At 32.8% G+C, this 27990-nt stretch overlaps 1 protein-coding gene across 6 annotated transcripts in view; it reads right to left on the bottom strand.

The window, feature by feature from the left end:
• Positions 1–27990, bottom strand: part of LOC130902461 (cytochrome b5 reductase 4) — a 264053-nt gene that overhangs the window by 4267 nt on the left and 231796 nt on the right. For all 6 annotated transcript variants that reach the window (XM_057814622.1, XM_057814623.1, XM_057814627.1 and 3 more), the window contains exons 3-7: positions 21920–22035; positions 17804–17965; positions 10916–11352; positions 4820–5121; positions 3315–3615 (exon numbers count right to left, since the gene is read on the bottom strand). In XM_057814622.1, the coding sequence (XP_057670605.1) occupies positions 3315–3615; positions 4820–5121; positions 10916–11352; positions 17804–17965; positions 21920–22035 (1318 nt within the window). The remainder of the gene's footprint in view (positions 1–3314; positions 3616–4819; positions 5122–10915; positions 11353–17803; positions 17966–21919; positions 22036–27990) is intronic.

Below are 27990 nucleotides of genomic sequence, written 5' to 3'. Positions count from 1 at the left end.
CAAAATTGTTTGTGAGAGTGGCGGCATATCCCGGTGCAGATATTGCGTCTGATCACTGATTACGAATATAAAACTTCGTCTTTCAAAGATCAATAAATCAGCTAATAACAAATATATGGACAGGAGGAAACTAATGAGAGACGAACATCTTAAAGCAACTTATAGTAATAAGATCAACGAGAACTTAAGGAAGATAGAGCGAGAACATGAACAAGATAGAACCGATAAAAATGAGTGGATGACGGACGAAATTCTTGATTCAGTGGAACAACGTACACAAAACCAAACAGATATACTAAGAAACCCAATAAATGCTATGATAAAAATTAAGATAGAAAAGGAAAACTGGATAAAGGCGATAGCTTCGGACTACACAAAAAGGTTAAAGCGATCTCGTGTGTATACAAGAAATATCAAACCACCCGCCTAAAAAATGACCAAAATGATTTTATAAATGCCCAGGAGGAACTGACCAAGACATGGAGGGATTACGCTTCATCTCTATTCAGTGATGACAGACCAAAACATACTAGCATAAGCCTATCCACTGAAAACTTATCTGGCCCTCCCATTACCAAAGTGAGGTTTAATACGCCATAAAAGTAGCAAAGCTGGGTAAAGCTACTGGACCGGATGACATTCCCACCGAGGCTATAAGGCTGTTCGATGACGATAACATTGACATGTTGGTAAACCTTTTCAACGACATCTATAGCACAGGTCACATTCCAAACGACTCAACTTTTATAATGATTCCTAAGACATCAAAAGCGGTAAAATGCAAAGATCATCGACTGATTAGTTTAATGAGTCATCTGCTCAATCTATTCCTCCGTATCCTTCACACAAGGATGTTCATAAAGTTAGTAGAACAAAGTGGAGTGACCCAGTTTGGTTTCAAAAGCGGTATGGGTACACGCGAATCAGTTTTCTGTCTAAATACCCTCGTTCAAAACCGCATTGACCAACGAAAAGCCGTTTACACCACATTCATACCGTCAAGCATGACACTATGATTAAAAAACGCTTAGATGTTAAAATTAATGGATACCCGTTGAATAATATTCGCTATGCTAACGATACGGCAATACTCACAGACAACGTACTCGAGATTTAATTATTATTGAATAAAGTAAATAATATTGGGAAATCATATGGCTTAAAAATAAATGCAACAAAAACCAAGTGCATGGCAATAAGTAAAAATGCAATTTTAAGTGCCTAACTGCATATAGATAACACGCCTATCCAGCAAGTAAAGAAGTTGAAATATCTAGTGATAGCTATAAATGAGAAATGGGGGACCCTGGGAAATTAAATGCCGCATTCACGCTAGACAGGCATTCATTAAATTTAAGCCGATGTTGTGTAACCGTAATCTCTCCTTTGGCCTTCGGTATATAATAGTCAAATGTTATGTATGGCCAATTATAGTGTACGGCATGGAAACATGGACATTAACGATATCGTCCATCAATAAACTAGAAGCCTTCGAAATGTGGACCCTTCGAAGAATGTTGTGCATACCATGGACAGTCAGAGTGAGGAACGAGGATGTACTAAGAAAAGCGGGGCCTGAAAGAGAGTTGTTCAACTTGATCAAGGTGCGACAGGTTGGATACTTGTGTCAAGTTCTTGGAGGAGAAAGATATACAATACCCCAATTGATCATACAAAGAAATATCAAAGTAAAGAGAGGCGTAGGTCGAAAACAATTGTCATGGCTAGGCAATATAAAACATTGGACTGGCATAAATAATACCAGGGAGCTGTGTCATCCCGCTATAAATAGATGTCTGATAATCGCCAACGCACTGTAGGTGCAAGGCAGTAGAAGAAGAGAAATGAACATGAAATTGATCAGTTTCTTACATTCGATGAAAAGTTTAAGTATCGTTAAAAATTTTTGAAGAAATGGGTTATCTAACAAATCAAACTAAGTGAAATTTTAAATATGAAGTTAAATATACCTACTTGAATACTGACTACAAGAAAAATATACAAAACATCTACATGAATATAAAATCAATATTATCTTGTTTTGGTAAAATATAGCGTCAAATTTCTTTTTCTATTACGTACAAATTATAAGGATATCTAAAAAACATCAATTCTATTCAGGGACATATGTGCTATTAATGTTCTTAGCTTTTAGCGATTTTAGGTTAGTCTCATAATTTCATCAGTGTATAACTTTATTGGTTTTGAAGTAAAAACTCGCATTACGTTGTGATACAAGTCTTCATTATTGTCAATTTCTGTTTTTCAAAAACCGAAACAAATGATGGTCACTAGATACTTAAGATGGTTGTACGGTAAGAATATTAATACTTTGCAACTAAATTCAGCAACACCTTAAAGCGTTGACAAGATGGAAACGCTTTTTTTATTAACAAACTTCGGTCGCTTATTTCGAGATTCTTCCTGTATTCTAGTCAAGTGTTGGCCGAGTACTAGATCGAGTAGGTTTCAGAATTGCATAGTAAAAAATTCCCTTACATTCTCACCATAACACCTTTCGACAGTCAATTTGGGCATTGCAGTCGTTTGTGTGACTTCATCACGCTTCTACCACGATCGTTTGACTTTTCAATTGATTCCGAACTGTTTGTAGGTTGATACTATCCAGTGCTTTCTTGATAACTAGCTCTATAAGTTGCAAAATATTAACGGCTGAGAATTTGGCTGGATTTGCACCATGGTATTATTGAAACCAATTACGCATAATACGACAATCAGTAACAGTATATTCACCATGAAGACCATACATTTTTCTGTATGCTTGAGATGCATTTCAATTTTTTCTAAAGAAAAACATCACATCGTGTTTTTTACAAACACTCATTTTCAAACTTCTGTAATTTTGACACTGACTACAAAAATGTAACGTACAACAAGTTGCCCCACAATGACTACTGTTCTCGATATATTGCCAATAGCTTTTACTGTAAAAATGGAAAGAAATTTTTTAAAATAACCTATTATTTATTTACTGTAATACTAAATTTACTATTTTGTTATCTTATACGTTAATTATTTCTTAATTTCTTAGTAAAATTATGAAACTGATAGAAATGAATAAGTGGAACTCACAGTACATCAATTATATGCTAAATTGAATTATTGAAATTTCATTACTGATTAAACTAATTTGTAGAGGTTTGGTTTAAGATAGAAATATTTTCTCCTTTTCAAGACGACCTCATGTAATAATAATAATAATAATAATAATAATAGTAATAGACAAAAAACAAGATTTGTTTGAAACATGTTTACAAAACGAAATTGTATATATTTAAATGGGCGATACCTACCATTTTTTGACTCGCCTTTCCAATAAAAATAACAGCAGCGGCAACATTGGCGTTATTCCTGTACCTGCAGCTAAAATCAAAAACGCTACCTTTTTTTCCAACCGTTGAAGGTCAAAGTCCCCAAGTGGTCTAGTCATAGTCAAAACATCTTTTAAGTCTTTATCTGTTATCATGCGGCTAACCGATCCGTTTTTATAGCTTTTAATCATAAGGCATATTTCATCAGTGGTATCGTCGTTTAGACTAAGAGTAGTGAAGAGGCTTGAAGGGACGGGAGTGTAACTTCTTGACAACTCAGATCCTGTAAGTAAATACAATAATTTTCAATTATACAAAACAAAATCCCACTTATCTACTCTCAAATACTATATAAAAATGTTGATTGCTTGAATAATTCATAATCGCGAATGGATATCAAGCAACTGTATATAATTTATAACGTTTTTTATTTTTTCATTATCAAATATAAAAAAACTTGCAACAAATGCTTCCTTTGGATTGATGACTAATATAACTGTAATCTAATATATCACATTCCTCATTTACTTAGATAATTTTCAAAATAGTGATGTTTGCATTGATAGGAGAAAATAGAAGCAATCTCAATAGTAATAGACTCAAAGCAATCAGAGGATCGGGATATAATAAAATCATTTAACTGATTGGAACTTTCATGTTCCGATGATCAACCCCATAATTAAGTTATACATGTGAAAAACTCCAAAAGTTTCGTCAAGTCTTTCAAAGCTGCATTGAGATTTTATACAAGCAACAGTTTTCAAAGAAGTAGTTTTAATTTTTCTCCTCCAACGATTATCGTTATTCTATGCAACTGGATTCATATAATAATCTATCTCCATAACAAAAAGACCAAAAAGAAACTAGAGCAAGCAACAAACATTGTATTTATATTTCCTTGAATTTTCTTTTAATGAAAATTATGGCTTAGAAAAATTAGGATTTAGATAACCTATTTTCAAAAATATTTGTTCAACTTGTCTTATAATTTTTTCATTAAAGGTGCGGTCGATTTTATCTCTAGCTGCCATACTTTTTCTGATGAAGAAAAATAATGTTTTTAATTAAATTATCATGACGTAAAATTATATTTATAGAGCTTGGTAGAATTAAATCGTAATTTTTTAACATCACCATTGAAACCTTTCAAGTTTCTTGTAATTCGATCCATTTAATTAATTATGAGCATTTTTACGCCATGTAGAAACCATTGACAGTTGATTCTATTGCTGATAATCTGATATATTCCACAGATGTATATAAATGTATATAAATGTTCATAAAGCTTATCACCTTTGAATTTGACTGACGTAGAAAATTGAGAACAGAGATAATACCTCATCTGATAAATTCAAATGACCAGATCGTTGAAAAAAGGAAATAAATAACATGTAACACGAGCTAGAAAAGCAGTGTTCACAAAATGTTCATTGAGACAAATCTATTCTTGCATATATCGTACTAATACATATGAACTATTCTCTTACCATTTATATTAACAAAAACTCGAACATGTTTTCCTATCGGTACAACAATTTTACAACCATCAATTCTTTTAAAGCGCATCAAAAATATGTTATGGGTTACTTGAAGTTTTTCTTCAATAACGAAATTAAACCTCTCACTGGCGTTCTTATGGTGTAAGTGTTCTGCATTTTGTTGTAACATCCCACAATTGTCCCAAATTTTTGCAATTTTTTTCTTAAAGGTTAACTCAATTTTACCAGTCTCCCATGTAACCTTTATAGAACATGGCCACTCGACGTCTTCTTTAAGTAACAGTTGATTCCTGAAATTCACATAATTATTATCATTGAACTCAACAAAATTATTCATTCCAATCATTATAGCACAACTTGTATCGAAAGTGCATCAACGTCACAAAATTGATTAAGCAAGATCATCTATCAACAGAGAGAGATTTAGTAGGAGTCTTAGACATCTTATTACAAAGTGTTAGAACTATTTAAGAGTCGAAGAAAGATCTGTATGGAATCGATACAACGTTTGCTAATACTATAACAAAAACACGACTTCTTTAATAATAATTTGGAGCGTTTTAGAAAGTATAAAAAGAATTCTGTGCGTCGTTTCAGAGAAGAAGATAAGACTTGGGTCTACCAACCGAACGCAGAGGCTAAGGAGTGATGCGAAACTTGAATATTGGTCATAAAACAAGCTAGAGTTAACTATAAGTGTTTTAAGTTACCAAAAGGATTTTGTAGATTATATCCAAACCGGCAAAACAATAAATGCATAGTATTATAATAGATCATTTTTTATTAAGATAACGCATATAGCTCGAAAAAGTCATTATAAACATTTGGGAATTAGAAAATAGACTATGACATATACAAAAAACAGAGGGACAAAGTGAAAACCATAGTAAAAGAAGCTGAAGCTGAGTCTTGGGGAGGAGTTTTGGAAAAGGATGGAGATGCAAAAATTATATAAGTAACCAAAAAACTATAAATGGTAAATTTAGAGCTGAACAAAATGAAATATTAGACACATGGAACAAAACCTGAAAAAGTTACAAATAGCGAGACTGGAAAGTCGCCAACGTAACTTAACCATTCAGTAACAATAGAGTACAAAACAGACTTTGAAACTTCAAGAAATTCTGTAGACAAAGCAGTAATAGAGAATCTGCGGTTTGCGTCCTTGGCCCCCTTCATCATGCACATCATTACGACCATCTTTAAGCTTTCGACATCCATACGACTCATTCTCCGATGGATTTCTGCAGCACTATGGCATTCAGCCTGTAGAAAACGAATCACACTTCGCAATTCACACTTGGCGGGAGCATCAATAATGGCAGCAATAATGTCACCAATGATGGAGTGTATAGTGCGAGAGCTTCGCAGTCGCCTACAGCGCATGCCCGCTTTCTTCTGCCCGCGTAGCGTCTGCACAGAGCGATTGGAGGTAGAAAAAAAGTGGCCCTCGTATTTACGTCATAGTAAGTAAGAAATTATTCTAGAGTCTCTAAATAAATTATTGAGCATTCAACAAATATGAGACAAGTATAGTTAGTCAAATAATAGCTGTCAAATACAAAATAAATAATCGTCTTAACAATAGAAGCGACAAATGATGGTTCTCTCTTTCATTTTTCTTAGACTTCAATCTTAGTAGTTTGTCACTGGTTTATGGAGTTGGCCACTTCAGGTATCTAATAAAACTCTCAACTGGAAATTCTGGAACCGAATGATATTTATACTGAACACACTGTTAACACTAACACTATATCAACACTATCTGACACGTGTTTCGATAACCATATATATATATATATATATATATATATATATATATATATATATATATATATATATATATATATATATATATATATATATATATATATATATATATATATATATATTTATGAACGTTTCCAATATGAAGCATGAATGCAAAATATAAAATGGGAAATAAAAGGGAAACCAATTGATGAAAAGTAAAGTTTGCTTAAAATTTACTTGTGGAAAATGTACTCCAGAAACTATCAAATTTGTAGCCTGTGCTAATCATTAACTTTTTAAGAAATTTCATTACTATCAAGCGAAACTAATTGAATTAATAATATAAACAAAAATGTTCAAAATGACTCCTTGCGGTCTATCAAGTACATAAAATATTCAGCTCTTCTAGAGCTAAGGAAGTTACTCTCTAATAAATCGAGTTATAGTTAATTGTTGTGAAAGACTATTGAAGAAATATTTATCAGTTTCGACTGAAAGAATTTATTTTAGTAAGCTAAGGAAACTATTAAGGAATAAATTGATATTTTGGTGATAAGTTGATTATCAGAAATCACCACATTTTATGGAATAAACTATCCGCTGGGTTAATAATGTAGCAGCATAACAAAAAATATTTTTTTTTATTTTAATAGGGTGATACAAATATTATAGCGGTCATACAATTTTTCGATATATGGGAATAGGAAAAGTCATTGAGGGCTAGATCTGAAGAATACAGTGGATACGGAAGCTATTCGAAGCCAAATTCATACAATTTTGCCGGTCGTTTCTTTGTCTCCAAATTTTGGTTTCTGTCAACCCTGTCCTCGCAACGGTTCAACTTAGTTCTTTTTACGACCTACTGGGTTAATAACCACCGCACGCTGTTTATAGTTCTTACCCTTTCAAAGACATCGATGAGTATTAAGCCTTCTGCAGCCCAAAATACTGATGCCATAACCTTGCCAGCCGGCTTTTACATATTTCCATGCTTTGGAATTGGTTTATCGCGTGCAGTCCACTGGGCGGACTGTCGATTGGACTCCGGTGTAAAAATAATAGCACCTCGTTGCATCCATTGTCACATATCGACGCAAAAATTCTGATTTATCATGATTGAATAGCTCCAAACACTCAGCATCACAGGTCCTTTGTTGATCGTGAGCTCATGCGGCACCTATTTTGAATACAGCTTTTGTGTATTCAAATACTCATTCACTCCCTTGGTAAAGCACTTCCCAGCGGTTGATTTTCCAGGAGGAACCTCCGATAAAGTTTATCAAGCTAATATTTAGCTTAAAAAGAATTTTTTTGGCAAAAAGTAATGCTTTATTAACACACACAATTCCTTATTATCCAATTTTTGATACTAACAACAATTGAGTCACAAACTACGACGATAATACGACAGTTATCCTTTTGAAAATTATATAGAAAATTATATTGAAACCCTTAGACATATTGAAATGTAGCCAGAGCAGTGCAGCGCAGCACAGAGCAGGTTAGTTTTTGTAACTTCCTTGTTTGCAAGAGCGCGCGCAAATTGTGGTGCTGGACAGGACAGGGTAGGGCAAGACAGGGTAGGGCAAGACAGGGCAGAGTAGTGTAGTTTCGCTTATGGAATGTTCGGCACTTGTGGTGGAGACACAGAAACTGTGTCACATTGCTCATCTGTGCCAGTGTTGAGTTTTGCAATAGATCATAAGGAAAAATTGATTGGACTGGTTCGTGTTTATCCAGTTTTGTATGATACTAGTGATAGCAAATATATGAAAAGTACTTACAAGCTAGAAAACTGCGAAAAAAATACTTAAAGAACTCAACATTGCAGATGGTAAGGGATTTTTTATTAATAGTAGTTGGTAAGAAAACAACTATATAATAATGAACCTAGGTCGTCATCCAAATCTCACTCAGAACTCAAATCCAAATATTTGGACATGTTCATCACCCATACGATAAACTACAATCCAACGCAGAATTTTTGCCGATGATGCCCTGCGCTGTATGAAATTAAGGATAACATAGAAAATCCACAAAGAGATGATTTATTAAAACATATCAAAAATCAACAGTTTTAAAATGGAGTTAAAAATTTAAAAATGAAAATTTCTACTTTTTCTGTCATGTTTAGTAGATGTTTCTCTCATCAACCCCCAAATATAGTCTCCCATCATGCTTTTAGTATACAGGCCTTGGTAACATCTCTCAAATTTCACTATGTCTTGATGGAAGCGTTACCCTTGTTCTTCCGAATAAGCTCCCATATTATCTTTAAATTTATCTAGATAAAAATGAAAAATATGCAATTTTAGAGACATTCTACATCCCGTGATAGAAAAATTAGTGATCATGTCAGTGATCAGCTCTAAGATTCCAAGTAAACCATGAACTACTGTCATAAAACTGATCCAGGCTTTTTTCTCTTTATTACTGAGTAATTCTACAAAAATATCACAGTTCATAAAATGTTTTAGAAGGCCAACAAAGATTCCAGCTTTAATTTATGCCTCTGAGAGCTTTGGAAAAAAAATTTTCAAATATTTGAAAGCTTTAGACGCCTTATTAAGAGCCTTTACAAATTGTTTAATAAGACCCAATTTAATATGTAATAGTGGCATTAATATAGTTTTGAGATCGACAATTTCTTTCTGTTTAACATTGTATTTTCCTACTTCGTGCTCAGTACGTGCAGGTCAATGTTTTTGTCGGTAGTGATCGGCATCATTTCCACTATCCCACAGGCATAGATGACAAGAGTGTTTAGTATAACCACCTTGCATTCCTGTTAAAAAACACACCATCTTGAAATCACCAATAACTTCTTACTTGTATTCCATATATTTAATTGCAGTTAACAGCATTTTAATACTGTCGTAATTTTTTTTAGATGTACGAAATGAGCTAATAAAATCGATGGAAATTTGTTCCCATTGTGTAGTAGAACAGCTTTCAAACTTTCTGTTGAACTGTCAATAAAAAGACGCCATTCAGATGTATGACATAAAATACCGATTTCTTCAAATAGATGTTTCACGTCATGGCAAAAACAGAGGCCATCTTCCTTACCGAAGAAACAAGAAAATTTTTCATGACGTTTTCTTTGACGGGATATTCGAACATCAGATTAAATTAAATTCCATTATTTTAACCGCGATGCTAGTAACTCTGCTTTACTTTTTGGAAGATTCAAGTCTCTTATTAAGTCATTGAGAACTTGAGAATTGATGAGGTGTGGTATATTTGATTCAGATTCAAAAATAATTTCAGAATGTACGGATACAGATGAACTTCATGATTGTTTTCCAACAATGGCGGAGCAGGTGAAGGATAAGTTGTATCCTTTGAATTTTTACCTCTGAGTGGATTCACAATACAAAAATAACAATCAGTGTAATGATCTCTGGGCTCCCTCCAAATTCTCGGCACTGCAAACTTCATTGCTTTTTTTTCACCTCGGTACCAACCTACAATAAAACGTAACGTAACGTAAACCTAGTCCATGTTATAGATAGTTAATAGAATAAACAAGAGAAAATGAACTGACCGTCAAGAATCTGCAAGAGTTATATGATACATGTGGAGCCCATTTTTCGTCTTGATTTTTGACTGATAGATTAAAGGAAGCTTGATATGCCTCGCAAAATTTTTAAATTTGTACTTTAATCATACTTTTTCTCTCTCACTTTAATAAATTGGCCCAAATATAACAAAACGAGTCAGCTTCTCTTCTTGTAGCCATTTTGCACAGATTGATACAGTAAAAAATTACATGAAACATATTATTTCTCAGTAACCAACTGTCGTATACAACGTGTGATGCAAGAAACCCTACTCACACGCCCTCTTACTTCTCTTTCTACACCAATAGCCCGAAAAAACCGACATTGACTGGGCGCAAAATTCAAACATTGTCAAATCAGTGTAAGTTCTTAAAATGGAAATATTTCTAAATTCTAACCACATTTCTTTTTATGTATATGATTATATAATCAAAATATATTGAGTAAAACTCATGCGCAAAAATTTTTTTTATTGACCAGTGTAATAAGCTGGCAACATAAGAATATAACATATTGTCTTAGTAGATAATATCTAAACAGATCAAGTAGCCCTGCCTAAAAACTTTGAAGATATCATACAAGAACCTGGAAACGTATGAAGTAGAAAAAGCAAAAAAAATAAGAATTGCAACCTTTACAGTCAAGCAAGCTGAATTAAATAATTCGGGTCCTAATGTTTGCCACAGTAAAGTTCATTGTTTATAAACCCTTTTTTACCTAAAGTCATAGCATCTACGAACAATAAAAAATTATTTGAATTGATATATACCTGTAAAATGCATTATTATATGTGAAACAAACAACAAGTTCCTTCTGAACTTGCGGTGAATGAACTTCGACCAATGGATTAGAAAAGGAACCAGTATAGAATATTAAAGTTATATAATCCATTTTCTGTATCCAATCAAATCTTGGAGTGTCTGGAATAGGAACAGAAACTATGTTACTATTTTCTTCTATATTTTCAATTTTCGCCTTTGCTTCATCTGTTCTCAATGTAACTTGTCCTGATTCATTTGCTGGCGTGAACTCTTGAAACTTCTCTACTTCAGTGCTGTCTCTTTCTTGCAATAGTTGATCTACATTATCGCTATTCACTGTTTTGCCAAAAAATAATCGTTCTTTGTCTATATTGGGATCGATAGCAACTAATTTGCCGACTATACATTTTTGTAGAATTTGTTCGTAATTTACCCAGGGATGAACCTAAAAAACGTCAATAAATAATTAGAGCAACAGAGAATTATGAATGAACAGCGATGTGATACTAATGAAAATTCCATGTAACAACCACATCAAATTTAAATCACAACATGAATGAGACGAAGTATTTAATTTGATTAAAATAGAAATCGAGTAACATTCATATGTAACTAGTGATGATATTCGAAAAAAATAGCTTTCTCTTATTTTTTTATTCTATATATTTTGAAGTATTTAATTTTGTGAATGATTAATTTTTGTTTACTTAACAATAATAATAATTTTTGTAGATCGAAGTAACATTTTAAAATATTTTTTATTACAATTATTAGAAATTTGAAAACAAATCCACTAAAAGATGTGTTGTAATGCCGGTCATTAAATAGTGAAAAGTCACATATGTTCTCACTTTGTAAAACCACCATCGGCTCACAAACGCAGATAAAGAACCCATCATTAAAATTGTTGTAAAGTTATTAACAGTTCTGCTCAATATAACAAGCGAAGATAATTTCAGTAAAATTAAATACAAAGATGAGTTTATCACTTAAAAGTTTTATTTTTAGCTTAAAAACTAGAGTAGAAGTTACATAGCACTTTTCGTAGAGCTAAAAAATGACATTTTCCTGAAAATTGTGTCTTACCAAGTTTTTCTCCTGTAGTCTTTATTTATAATACAAATACTACAATATAAATATTCTAAATCACTAGCATTACATTCATGTTCCTCAGAATCACTATCGTTAAATCACTCATAAGTCTATTTAAAACTGATACAGGTTGCATATATTAAATTTCAATTAGTTTTTACGTGATTTATAGCATTCTTTCATTATCTGTAATTTGTAAAATGTTATTAATTCCTGTTTGTCTTTTCGGTCGGGATCATATAAATTCAATTTAATTCAAAACATAATAGTACATATATAATCTTAGAAGTTTGTGACCATTCTTCTTGGACATTTCGTCTTCAGTATATCCTTTGGCAATTATTTTTGTTTCTAAAACCTCTATGAGTTGCGTTTTTGTATAATGCTCTTCAAAATAAAAATCTTGTTCAAGTAGAAACTCCTGTCGACTTTGTTGGAATTTTACGAATTTATCTTGAATGATACGAGGCGTTATTTAATACAATTACACTGTTTGCATGTAGTGTAGTGTAGTACCAGTTTTTCTTTGAACCAAAACTCGAAAAAGTCACTTCGATATCCTGGTGGTAATCTAAGAGCTATCCTTAACATGCTTCAAATTTAATAATACTGCATCATTTACAAAACCTTGCTGCCCACCACAATGTGATCTGTATATGCGTTTAACTCTGAATGGGGTGCTTTCGTTTTACATTTCCAATTATCATTTGTCCAGGCGTTATAAATAATAGCGGCTTTCAAATCATGTTTCGCTCTTTGTTAGGCTCTAGTAGGACGATTGTCGAATCTGCTAATCGACTTGTTGATGATTGATCTTGAAGCCTCGATTGCCACATATTTTATTGTTCCATTTCACTTTCATTAAGAATAATATGAGCTTTAAACACAGCACAATTGCGCAGCTCACAACTAACTACTGACCGAAACCGAAAACCCTACTACAAGTACCTACCTGATGTTTATAACAGAAATATTATGTATAATATTCTATTCACGTTCATTATTTTCTCAGTATTATTCGATTTAATAATCAGTTTTTATTTAAGAATTCCAAGGGATTAACTTTTTATGTAATGTTTATCTATACTTTTGAATTATTGACTGATCCTGAAAATTAAATATTGTAATGCGGACCTGGAGTTGTTTACTATTCAGTTCGCAGTAGAGCGTCTCCTATTTCTTTTTGTAAAGATAAGATTTTTGGTATTTGATGACGGGCATTGTACTAGTACAAAAGCAAGTTTTGAACTGAATTTTGATTGGCTTCTCTTTGAAACATTGGCGATCTTGCAGAATCTATATAAAGGTTGATTCAGGGAAATCAACTGTGGGAAATGTGCTTTCAGTATCTTCTTATGGAAACCTTTGTTGTGTGACGACGTAATTTACTAGTTCACTATATATACAGTTACTGTTTCAACGTTAATTTTGTGAACTATTGGTAGATAAGACTAATTTTTTGAATAATCATTTCCATTTGATATTTTACGGAAATGAATACCTATTCTCAATCAGATAAAAAAGTGAAAATATATTAAACTACGAATTGAAATGATATTCCATTCATTAATTGATAAATACTTTTCCAAGACTTGGTTAAAGACTGCTACCAGAAATCAGACGTCGAAAAATGAAATTTTTAATAGTACAGAACGCGGGAAAATCCAGTATGACCTGCGAATTTTGTAGTGTTTCAATTTTAGGACTAGACTCCTTCTACCCTCTAAACCAAAGTTTTATGTTTGAAGTGTGTTTTGAAAACATATATATAAAATATTTAGAATAAATATATTTCCATGTTAAGAGTTTGATTTACATAATATTGATTTCAACACCCGAATGTCACTCTTAATGAGATTTTTGAAAGAATTGAATAGTTCTTAACAAATTGAAAAGATTAAGGAAAATATACAATTACTGGAAATCACCTATTATTAACTTTTTACAGTATATGTTAGCGCATTCTCTTGACACCAAAAAAATTCGTTTCTATATTTTATGGTACGAGGGATGCTACTTAAATTTTTATATATACAGATAAAAACAAATATCTATATTTTTATAAAGCTTTGTTGTTTTTAAAAATATTCTCCATTAAGATCAATACATTTTTGCATGAGTTTGAACTAATTGTCGAAGCTTTTTTCCATTCCGATTGAAGTTCCTCAATTTTTGATCTGCAAGAATAAGAAGAAATCATTGGGTACCAAACACGGACTGTATGGTGGATGACCCATCAATTAGATGTTTTGAATGTTCAAAAATATTTTTGTTTGAACTGATGTGTGAAAGCTCGCAATGTGGTGGAGAATGATTCATATTCTTCGATTGATTACCCTGATTTTGTTGAGTTCTTCTAACTAACCTATGCTGACGTATCGATCAGAATTGACCATTATACGTTGCTAAAATGGAACGGTGGTGACATGTCAAATAAATTTTTTCGAATAAACGGACGACCATTTGCTTCGAAGGGTTTGGTGTGCGAACAACTTTTGTTGGATTTGTCTCGTCTTGAATTTCCATACAGTCGATTGTTGTTCAGTTTCGTGTTTATATGCTTAGATTCGTATTTGAAACCCTAAGTAGCAATCTTCGTATTTTAAGGCAATTTTGTTTCTATTGTATGAATGGCTCAATTTATTTTCCAAATATTGAAATTTCTGTCCTATGTAAACAGCATACTTATCATACTGAGAGCTCATATATGATATTATTTCTAGTTGGGGTCTTCGATTATTTAAGTGAAATATTATGACATTATACCCTATCTGTTTACATAGGACAGGCAATCATACAAAATTACTTCCCCCGTTCTTTGGTATTCCAGTATAGTCAAATATTTTGATAATGTGTAATGGAGTCCTTGTACATACGATGAAGAAATGGGTTCACTGAGTACATTTTGATGTTCAGTATCTGTTTTTTGTTTGTTAATGGATCATAATAATTGTTTATCCTTATGTTTATTATGAGATTTATTCTTTTTCTGCTATAATTATTGCCCTTTAATGCGGTTTTTGCTCTCTCATTAAATAGCTGTGTATCCAAATTCAGGATCTCATGGATGAAGAGTTGGATTACCATTACTAATAATTACAAGACTTTTTTTGTGAGTTAAGATGACACGAATTTAAGTCTGAATAACATAAAGACTAAGCATGGCCAATGAAAAAGAAAACCTGTATTGTAAGAAAATAATTGTCTCAAAAAAATCATAAGTAATATATTCAGAAGAATGAATAACTAATAATATATCCATTAACTATGACGATAACTTAAAAGTGTTGTCTCCATCCTTTGGACAAGCGCACATCATAAAAATTTTATTTATTCTGCTACATTTTACGTAGTGTTTCAGCTGAATCAGTCCAGTAAATGATAATTTCTAGGGAAATAAATATAAATATATATTTAAAGAGATTTGATAGAGCAATTGAATTAAATCTTAATTTAACCTTATTTTTTGTTACTAATAATTGTTGATTCTGTGGATATCAACAAACGGAGAAATATTCAGTGAAGATGAATATATTAATTGGTTATCAGAAAATCTCTTTAATCTCTCACAAACTCACAAAAATATTTTCAACAATTTTTCTGGTCTGTTTAAACTACTCAAAGTTCTTCAAAGCGATTAAGAGCTCCATGCAAAATAGAACGCTGTCAGTGTGTATGCTTCTACTTGGAGTGGTTTAAAGTTTTTTTTTTTAAAAATTCGATCTCAACACTCGACGCATTAAAGCGACGTAATTCCTAACTACGTAATTGATCGGAAATTACATAGTCGCACTGATGGGAATTTGATAAATCAGAGACCTGAATTTCTTTTATATTTTTTGTTGTGAATTTTCATTTGGTTTTAAAGAAAGTTAGTGATGATATAATAATACCAATACTATAAATAAATTGGTTCCATAGTCCCTTTGCAGTCTCTTTTGTCAACCTCGCCGTACCCAATGGAGGTTTTACAAGATTGGAGAATCTTCCGGGTGTTGCTGGCTTCAAAGCCAGCTTTTTCCTCAAAGTTAAATCTCATATGTGGCTTTACTGTAACGTGGGAAAATTTTAAATCATGTAATTAGAAAGGTCGTACCTAAAAACCGTTGTTTCTCGCGGCTCTTCTACTATTGGTCAGATAGCGAAATGGTCAGATGGTTCACTCAACACCACAAAGGCACCGTTATCGTTCAGAACCTTTTACTAAATTAATTTTATGAAGTGATATTCGATTGATACTCCCAATAATTCAGATGCATCGTAAAAAAGTTTTTTTCTTGTGTTACTAAGAACAATTGCAGAGCGGTTCCACGTGCCTTGTGATAAGAGTATTTGCCTCTTCTGGGACTATTCTGAAGATTGTGTCTGACCTATGAAGGTTTTGGCCCATCTGCCTCCATATGAGTGGAGCCAGGTCTCTTTGTTTCCCCCCTTCCCCAGCAACTTAAGATGTTCCTTAATGTGCAAGTAAATGATTCCTGCCACAATTCGAGCTCTGTCAGCAATTGAGTGTCTCCAATCTTGGCCAGCTGATCGGCATTTTCACTGGCTCCGAGCTATCTATGTCTAAATATTGTGAGTACATAACTATACGTTCTCTAGCTAGCCCATTAACTTGTTAGTAACACTGATCTAGTAGATATTTCTAGCAGTAAGCTGGGCCGAAGTTTGTATGACCATTAACTTGGTTTGCATTACAGAAACATACCTTCCTTAGGAAAGGATATTATGTTTGTATACTCTTGCTCTAGACAACTCACTATTTTTGGATGCATCCATGTAATAGATGTCACCATTTAAATGCAGGTTGACCTCATTTTTTCTTCATTTATTTCTACTAGGAAACATGACATTGAAATTCCTGTCAGGTATTATGTCCGCATTATGAGGATTCTCTCCAACTTCTGCTCTTTCGGCTCGTGCCATTTTGGCACTTCGAGATTTATATTACGAGACTTATGCACGACTTAGCTTAGAGCCGGTATCATCTACCTATCCCGGATACAAAGTATCAAAAGGATTAGGCTCGGTTCACATAATGAACTAGTGTGGCAACTACATATTCAATATTACAGGCTTATGGATGTCGCCGAGGGTGTTTTTTGGTGATCCCAGTTTGGCGATGCTATCGTGCAGAGTCTTAGGCACGACGCCAGCTTGTTTGAAAGTTTTTGGTGAAAGATATTTTATATTTGATTATACTGGTGCAGATTGTCAGTATTTACTAATACACTCAAATATGTTATATGTTGGATGGTCTCTTTTAATTATTATTATTATTATTGTCTTTAGTATGAGCAACTGTAGTTCCAGAATTTCAACGTCGTACTGAATTGATATAAACACAAAAAGTGTCATGCATTCTACCTCCAAATACAAAATTGTTCTAGAAAGGCGTGAATGAAAATATCCGGCAAAGCTTCCGTTGAAATAAACGCAATATCAGTATTACTGCTAATAAAATTCCAATATTTACCCTCTGTACTGCCTGAAATTATACATTTATTTTTCCATTATTTCAATGATCTTTTCTTCTTGAAAATGCGTTAGTAAATCACTTTTTTCAAACATTTCAAATTCCAAAAATTTCAATGAATTTCAAAAAAGTAATTTATTTTGGTTTCTAACTTTATTCCAGTTAATTAAGGTTGATTCCTGAATTATGAAAAAATCATCTCTTAATATTGCGCGTTCGGGATGTAAATTAAATGTGAATATGTTCACTAAAAATGTAAAGTAGGGGTGGAATATATAGTGACACGTTTAGATTCTGTTTACGTTAAGCTAAAATTATGAATCTTTACCTGATCAAAGAGTTTAGTAGCATCAATTCCTGCAGCTCTCAACAGTTCATCGGGACCTCCTGGATGGAATGGTACATAAGCCGTCACATTATAAACTTTTCCTCTTATCGATAACCATATGTCATCTATCGTGTTATGTTTTGCCAGTTCTTGCTTAGTTACCTACAAAATTTGATAATGTAGAATAAGAACCTCCGTTTTTAGCAATGAGAATTCTTCTTATAGGAAAAAGAGTTAGAATGAAGAAACAATGGAAGCCTAAAGTAAGAAATAAAATCAAATTTAATCAGTATACAAAATTGACACTTATTGTCAATGAGAAGACATAAAAAATTTCAAAATGTATTGAAAAATCTAATTTTGGCATAAATTTTCAAAAATGATTTCACAGGGATGCCTGAAAAGCTTCCGACCTCAGCGACTTATTAATATTAGTTTGGGAATATATTTGCGCATGCATTGAAAGATTCTGCCATTTTGAATGTTCAGTTTTTGTTGGACAATGATATAACTGAGTCGATGTGAAGATATTTCTGAAAATGGAAAAAAATGGATTTCGAGTCGTTATTCAATATTTGTTTTAGAAGTACGCTTATGCAAATGAAAGAGGAGTTAGACACTGTGTCACTGCATCATCATTCACAACCGTGGCATTTTGGGCAGAATGGCTAAAATCTGGGGAACAACATTTGCAAATAGCGCCATCAGATTCAACAAAAAAAACTTGTGAGGTTTATCGAAATTTGCAGAAGTCAATCAGGTCGTTGACAAATTACAAACAAAGAATACCATCTTCAAGACAGAATTGAGAGAATTTAGCTAAATGCGACGTTAACAGTAATTGTGAGAAGGTCAATAATTTGAGAAGCACCGTAGTAAAGGAAGAAAAAGTAGATATATCAACAATTTTCGAAATCTGGAATTACTGCTCATGATGTATACTGCACTAAATTATGATACTCCGATTTGTTTAATTTCGTTCATCATCAGGGAATTTCTATCGAGAAGACAAAAATAGATGGTGTAATCAAATACTATTTCTTAAGTAACCAAAACAGATTTTCCCGTTCATTCGGAGATAGTTTTAAAAATCATCGGGTTCAAATTTTGAACTATTCCGTAAGTTAAAATGACTATATATTTTCCGTTTTCCATAACCAACGCCCACATTACTTTTTTCGGTTCCTTTTCACTGTTTTTGTATTATTCATTTCCAAAATTAGTCATTATAATACCATCACGACATCATCGTCAATCGATATCATTGCCAAAAATTAAACACCTCACAGGTACACCGGAACATCCCGATACACGCTACCGACATTATGTTAAACTGTGCAAGCAAACCTGTACAGGCAACCTCTCCGGTACACCGTAAAGAGAGAAAAAGTCTCATCAGATTGTTTTTATTTGAGTAGTAGGAGAGTAAGTAGGATCAATGTCGTTAGGCATTTGATTCGTTTCTAGTATAGCCCTGATATGGGAAAGCTGATAAACTAAATGGATCCATTGGGATGAAACTTTCACGCCAACTCTTTTTTCCGTGAAAATGGAAATCCTAGGTACATGATACCTTATTTAAAGATGACAACTTCTTTCTTTTTCTGTAGAATTAAAAAATGGGGTCGAATATAACGTTCCATTTGAAAAATCGTATGTTTGATTTATTCAACTACTTTCGGATCATTCTGTATGACTGGAAATAATTAGAGATAATGTTCATATGACTATTAGAAAAAATTCGAAAAATGTCACCGTTTGCACAATATAGACAGTTTAACTAGTGTACAATTATTTAAACTTGATATGTTCTTATTATCCTTATTTTCTCGCCTACGGGTAAGTTTGTAAATATTAATTTTAATAATATTTTATTATTGTCAACCTTTGAAGATCATTTTAAGTAGCATATTCTATCTCAAGAATATTATCAATTGGTATAGTTCTTCCTATATCAATTGCAGATTATAAAAACCAGTTCGAAACTTTTTCCGACAATGTTATTTGCTGTACCATAGGTATAGATACCTCATTTTATAAATTTATTATTTTTACTAGCAATACCCGTCGCGGCTTCGCCCGCGGTTTATTGAACCTCGCGTAATATAGGGATAATTCGATGAGAAATGACTTATTCTATACATTAATTCAATTTGGAAGTGTTAAAAGAAAAGATCAAATCGATTCCTGTCACTTTCAAAGATTGACCTTGTGATTTATTGTCATAGCAAAGCATACTCTAATACGGAATTGCATTCTTTTAAATTGAAAAGGGTAGTCTGAATGTATAAGGGGTATGCGTGGCATAAACACTGATTTTAGCCTCGATTACGTTTTTCTGAAGAGCGTTCACACGTAGTCTCGTACCGTTGCACAGTTTAGGAGGATTGAGATTTCGTAACATTATCGGTGTTCCAACCTTAAGAATAAGTCTATGTGCCGGGAAACCTGGAGGATTGAGCGTGTTTAGGAACTCTGATGGGTATTGCACAGCATTATCAACTTGTAACACAGAATCTATAGATCGAAACTCCATCAAATGGATTTAACCCTTTTCAAAGAAATCAAAAAGAAATTTCCAAAAACGGAGAAATTAGTAGAGAAACTTTCTTGTCTTGTTCCTTGTCAGCTTTTTCTTTTTCAAAACTTTTCTTATCACGTCGTCTCATATTTCTTTTGGTCTGTTTCGTTTTTCTTGTCTTTTGGCTTGCCAAACTTTTCATACTTGTTTTGAATTACCCATTCTCAGCCCATTTCTCTACTAGCTTAAATGCCTTCTTTCAAATGAATTCAGTGACAGATATTACTTGTGGCTCTTATCTAATACTATCATTCCTAATTTTATCTTTTATCGTCATTCCTGTCACTCTTTTCAAATATTTCATCTCTTTAGTTCCTATTTTACTTTTTTCATTCTGATTTAGCACCCATTATTCGCACCCATATGTATGGGCCTAAATATAGTTCGATATACTTCCATTTTGGTGTTTTTTGATACTTCTCTTTTATTTATGAATTGTTGCATTTTCAATTCTCCTATTTATTTCCGTCTCTAGCTTCTCAGCTGCTTCTAGTTCAACTCCTGAATATTGCTCTACCTTTACTTTTCTATTTCTTCGTCTTCTATATTTATGTACATTTTGTAACATCTGTTGTTTATTGTCATTACCTTCGTTATCTTTCTATCCATTTTCATTCAATTCTACTTCGTTCTATATAATTAAGTTTTATTGTAATTCTTTTTCAGTCCTTGTTATTAATGCTACATCATCGGAAAATGTTAAATCTGAAATTTATACTTTTCCTAAATACTATGCCCCACATGCATACTTTTTGTTTTTTCTTTGCACCACTTGATTATATCGTCTATAAATACGTATTTTTTTCAACACCATTACACTTTATATTATATCGGCTATATTTGTTTCAATTGCTTTTTCGATTTAAGTCAAAATAAGATAAAATAATAAATATTTTAAATCGAAAAAATTACAGTGTGTTTGGAACATAAAAAAGGAATTTTACATCGTATTTTATAAAAAAGTATTTTCTTCAAATATATATAAAAGACAAAAACTTGGTTTTTTATAGAGCTTATAGCTTTTTCGCAAATCGAGATACACAAACTCTTCTACTTTCCCACTTGATGACGCCCGTAAATTATTTTTTTTCATTTTTATCAAATTCTCTTCCTTTTCCAATGGATTTCATCATACTAATATCTTCTTTACTTTTTACCATTTCCAAATGCGTTAGCGCTGATATAATGATTGTTAGGAAAAATTTAAAAACAAATATTTACAGGTTCAATGTGAAGACGTTGCTTCAAATATGTATACTCGACAAAAATTCTGAAAATTCTGAAATTTCTAATAAGGCAGTTAGTGTGTGAATTTACGAAGGAAAATCGATGATGAGGATGTAATATAATTAAATCAAGGTCTCTTGAAGATCAACCCTAGGTGAACTCACTGGAATGAATATCATTAATATCATTTGGGTTGGAGTACTCTGTAAAAACAGATCTTTCCTTACTTTAATAGTTAGGTCAGGTGAGGGTATTCATATGAAATTAATAGCCGCTATTAAGAATGTTACGTAAACTAGACTACTTACCGACAAATGTCCGGCCCTGGGTCCTAAACCGGTAAGATCTTTTCCGGAGGCACCGAGGCGAATCCAGTCCATAAGGGAATGTCCGGGTTGAAGAGCACATTTGTTACGAGGATTCCCTGAAAAAAAAATGAGAAAGATTAATGTGATGTGTCATCGATAATAAAGTAATTTAGTTTCAAAGGAAGTCTATATGTCGATCCTTTTTAAGGGTGTTAATAGAAGTGACAATCGTATCAACACCCTATCAACTCCGGTAAAACTTTTTTAGGGTGGTATTCAATATATTCCTAGTTTTGTGACATTATAAACAATTTATAATACACTATATTTTTCCTATGATCAATCGCATTCTTGAAAAAATGTTTGGAATTTTTCATTCCACTCCACAATCTACTTTCATTCAAGATGTCTTTCTTTTTACGAGTTTAGGTTGATGAGTTTGTCTATGGGGTGGATGCTTGGAAATTAGATTTATAAATGATGTTTTAATCAGAGTGCAAGATTTGAATTGTGCGCCATGTTTGACAGTCATAATGTTACATGATTTATGATGTGATAGATCGAAAGTTGACAGTTGGGACTTGGTTAACATAAAGCATTACACTGTAGAACAACGCGTCCTGATTGTCAAAAATTATTATCAAAATCTGCAAAGTTTATTTGTCACTATTCGTAAAGTGTGTCCAATGTTCGATCTAAATAATATTCCTAATTCATCTACTGTGAAAAAGAATGATTAAAAAAATTCGAAAGTACTGGTTCGATTAGCAATGTAAAACACACGATAAGAGCTCGTAGAGGTTGTTCAGTTTGAGAGAGTGCGACAAAAAAGCCCGAGAAGTCAATTCGCCATCGGGCACAAGAATTGGACATTTCAACAGGCACTTTTCAGCGAATTCTCACCAAAGATTTACAACTGCATGGCTATAAAATCCAACTGACTCAACAACTTCTACCAGTAGACCATGAACAGCGAAAAGAATTTACCGATTGGATCCTTTAGCAGCCTGATAATTTTGCAAACAAAATCATTTAGTGACAAGGCCCATTTTTACCTGGATGACTTCGTTAATAGGCAAAACTGTCGCAATTGGCTAAGAAAATCTACGAATGATTTATCAGAAAGCAATGCATTAACAAAACGAAGAAGGTAATTCAGTAATAGCGAACCTTATCGTGCGTATTATGACAGTTTCTTGTGCATTATTTGGAAGCTATTGATCTTGACGACATGTGGTTTCAGCAGGAAGATACCACATGTCATACCATCTGTGGAACATTGAAGATCTTGCACGAGTTTGCTACTGGTCGTGTCATCAGATTATTTGAAGTCATAGGTTTACGCCAATTAGTTTGTTTCATATATAAATCCCCAAATCAATAAATATTTCAATACTTTGCTACAGAAAACCATGTTTTATTGAACACTGAAATCTTACGCTTTTATTGAAATACCAATTATATCCTCTAGAATATTTTAAATTCAAAATAATTTGACTTGGCCTAAGTGAAGAGGTGAAATACGTCAGCTGATATTGGGCGGTTCTAGTTTGATTGACTTATTTCCTAGACTGTAATTGGTCTGGTAGACAATTAATCAACTCCTTTAATTTTGTTGACCAATTTCTTAGTTTAAAAGCGAAAGACCTCGATTGGTGTTTGTCGGCGGAAGCGTGATTGAATTGGTTCCCAGACTGACTATAGAGTAGTAGTATAGACAATTCCTCCACTCCTTTGACTTGTTTGACTAGTTTCTACGTTAAGAGGCAAGAGACTCAGGTTGTTGTAGCATAGATTATTCGTTCACTTTGCTGATTTGGTTGGACTAGATATCAATTGATCTAATATAAACAATTCTTCCACTACCACTTGATATTAATATTGTTTTTCCTTTGCATTTTGTGATGTTTATAATACCCATTACATTGTTTTCCTTCACATAGATCCAATATTTTAAGAACATCTCAATACTCTGTCTTGTTGTCAAGATCCATAAAATCTAGTTCAGGCCACATGAATTCATTATCACGTTTCTGTAAAGCAGTAAATTTCAAATTGTTTGGTTATCATGTGTCTGTTACGATGTCGTCGTCGCTGAACATAATCGATAACATGGATTGAAATTGAAATTGAAATGAAATGAAGGAGCATCAGATATCACAAAAAATCAAATGAGGCATAGAAAAATCTGACAAGGTTTCACTAACAATTGAAGATATAGTTATTGTCAATTTAGTGATCAAGGTTCACACATTCTGCTCATCATGTTCTAGCATTTCTAAACCGTGTGGAAATAAAGATTGCAAGCTTTTGAATTTCCGTACACAAAATTTCATTATCTATAGGATACAACAAACTGAGACAAATCCACATAAACGAACTAGTATATCCGAACGACCTATTAATATACGCTAACAGAAAATATCAGCTACAAAATACTGAAGTGGAGTAATGAAGTAAAGCAATTCGGACCGTAGATAAACAAACAAAAGACAAAAATTATGGAAATTTCAAACTAACCAGGAGAAATAACAGTGCTAATATAAGAACAGGAAGAGAAGAGCACTAATAGGAGATCAGGAGAAATAATTGGCGAAGAGGTAGCCAGTGGGGTAAATAGGACAATATTTACATATGTAGCCTGCCCAACCAATGCTGATCTAAAGTTGAGACAGGGTGCTAATCAACAACTTGATCGGAAAATAAGGTGTGAAATGAAAATACTGAGATGTAATAAAATCAGTAAGTGCAATGCAAAAAATCGGACAACAGTTGAGATGTTTTGAACACTTAGTGAGAATAAAGAGGATAGATCAGCTAAGGTGATATCGGGAAGCGAAACAAACAGAAAGAAGAGAAGAGGTAGAACCAGAAGAAAATATAATACAGAATTAGCAAACAACCAGGAGAAAAAAGAGAACTCAACTGAGAGTTTAAACAAAGCAAATGATATAATCCAGTGGAGAAGAAATATTATCTCTACCTATGGTTGCCGATTAGTAAGTATGATTTCATTATTTGGAGAAAATTGCTTATCAAGCAAATTTTCTTCGAATTTTGGAAACAGCCGGTAATAATGGAGATAATGGCGATTTCTCAACTAAATCGAAGCCTGTCTAAGCTATTAGTGTTGTGTTGTGATGGTGTGTAACTTGTAACTTTTTTCAGGCGTTTTTAGTTAATATCTGTAATTGGGATTCCCTTTTGTAAAAAATCTACTAAAATTATACCTCGAGCATCCAAGAATTAGATTAGCATGACGTTCCCTTTTGAAACGTTCCATCTTTAATTTCGATGTTCTCCCTCCTTATTCTGTATTTTTGTCTCCACATTATAGTGGTAGATCCATGGTATTGCTACTAATATTTCAGGAAAATATTCTTTGGCTTGTCTATCCTACATTGAAAGACATGTTTGGGTGCATCCGTTAACATTGAGGATGGTACGTAATATGATACAGTGTATTTAATCACACGATACATTTTGATACTAGTATGAGACTATCGAATTAGGGCTTCAACCGTAGACACGCCTCAACAGGTTAGATTTAACAGTTTTTAGCGTGATTTTGAAGATAATAAATCACAACGTGACATGATCAGAACTAATTGTTTTGATTTATAAATTGGGCAGGAGTGAAGCGTACGAATCATTCTAGGTACAAAGTAACAAATCTTTGATACAACAGTAACTTGTTGAAAAAACAACATCTTTTGTAGAAAATGTTTTGCGGGTATATTATAGTTTGTAGAAAAAAGTACTATGTACCTTATCAATCAACGGATAATTATCTAGTTTTCCATTTTTCGGAGATCAAATTACAGGAAATAAAACAATAAATCACAATAAAATCCACTATATAATAAAATTGTTCATGGTATCAATTGAATAATCCTGGTATGTCACTTACTAAAATCCTTTAACTTATTTATATGAATAGTATTAAAATTATAAATTCACTGTACAAGGTGAATAGAGATTAAAGAGTAACCTCTACGATATAGCTTTTGCAAAAGCTCTTTCAAAGTTTAAAACCACTTAAATATTTACATCGTTAAAAATTAATTTCACGACATTCAAATTCAAATTATACATTGACGAATTGTGAGAGCGGCGCGGTGTCGTAATATGTAATTTAGTTTATTTTCTCATTTTCTTCATTCGCTCATCCTTCTGAAAATTCTTGGAGAGAAATCACAATAGCAGAACTTTATAAATTGGTATCAATTAAGCAAATTCATTGAAATATAGTTAGTTCCGGATCATTAACGGAATTACGGTTTCAAATTGAGGTCATTTACATTAGGAAACTAATAAGTGCCAAGGCAAACAACGATATTTTCATACTATTCATATAAAGAAAGTATAAATTGAGGAAATTTTATCCAGAAATACGATTCTAACGTAACAAAAACAATTTTTTATGGATAATTTTCAACTTTCTAAAAAGACTACTTTTGTTATGTATGTATATGTATGTATGTATTGCATTAGGCAAGGGGACTCTCTCAGTCCGCTCCTATTTAACATAGTGATGGATGAAATCATAAAACAAGTACGCAAACTAAGAGGATACAAAATGGGAAATAAAGAAGTCAAAATCCTGTGCTATGCAGACGATGCGGTACTGTTGGCGGAGAACGAGGACGATCTGCAAAGGCTACTGTACCAATTTAACAAAACAGCAAAAAAATTCAATATGATAATATCAGCGGCAAAGACAAAATCAATGGTTACTTCCAAGACACCGATCAGATGTAAGCTTGTGGTGGATAACAAAATAATACACCAGGAAATGAAATTTAAATATCTGGGAATCGAAATATCTGGACACGGGGACGTGGAGACGGAGGTAAGAAACCAAGCTACAAGAGCCTCAAGAGCAGCAGCATACCTAAATGACACAATCTGGCGAAATAAATACATTCGAACTGAAGCAAAAGCCCGCATTTACAAGACCGCAATCAGACCTATATTATCCTATGCAGCAGAGACCCGACCTGAGACCTCTAAAACGAAACGGATATTGGAGACTACAGAAATGAAAATAGTTCGAAGAATAGCGGGAAGAACACTACTGGATAGAGAAAGGAGTGAAAACATAAGACGAACATGCGGGATAGATAATATCAATGACTGGGTACTGGATAGAAAGATAAAATGGAATGAGCACATTGACCGCATGACGGAAGAACGAATTGTGAAAATATCAAGGAACAAATCACCAGCAGGACAAAGAAGCATTGGAAGACCTAGGAAAAGATGGAGTGACAACCTCCCAGGTGACTGAGCAGAGGCAATGACGTGAAGAAAAACAGGCAATGATGCCTATACACAGCAGGAAGAAGAAGAAGAAGTATATGTATGTGTAAAATTTATTTTTTCTCTCTAATTTCTTGGGTTCGTAAGTTGTTTGGATGAAATAATCAAACTTCGATGAAGTATCACATTTCTTTGTTAGATATGTACAACTATAACGTCTCGCTCCTTTCTTGGCAGTATTATCAAAAGAATAATTAATATATGATGATTAAAATATTTGTAGAATAGATAAAAACATATTAGTAGATATCTTGAAAACAGAGTATTAGAATCAATGTATTTACCTCGAAATTTCAATAAAACGATAATATACTAAGTAGATTGAAGTGAATTAACTAATGAATTTATGGTAAATTTGGCTGAGGTTTTTTATATCTTATCTATCATTCAAAGAACATTTATCTTGTTTTATGTACGTATATCATTTCTTTGATTAATAATTTTTGATAGTTCGTGTCTTGAGCTAAGATTTTTATTTTTTCTTTGAAATCAAATTCATGATATTCATTTTTTTTATGTTTGTGAGGGTAATTATTTAGATTAGGTTACATCCCTCCGATTTCGTTAAAATTTTAGTATGTTATAGAGAAAATTATGCTGAAAAATTTGATATATATATGTAAGGCGCAGAAATCATCCCTTCACATAGTTTTTCAACTTTGAAGTTCCAGAAAAAGAAAAATAATTTATACATCATAGTTTAGTTTCGCATGTCTTCATTACCTAATGATCATAAAATTTGCAGTGAG

The sequence above is a fragment of the Diorhabda carinulata genome, chromosome X, assembly GCF_026250575.1.
Source record: "Diorhabda carinulata isolate Delta chromosome X, icDioCari1.1, whole genome shotgun sequence".
Lineage (NCBI taxonomy): Eukaryota > Metazoa > Arthropoda > Insecta > Coleoptera > Chrysomelidae > Diorhabda > Diorhabda carinulata.
Note: the sequence above shows the minus strand (reverse complement) of the source record. Positions and strands in the feature narration are given on the sequence as shown.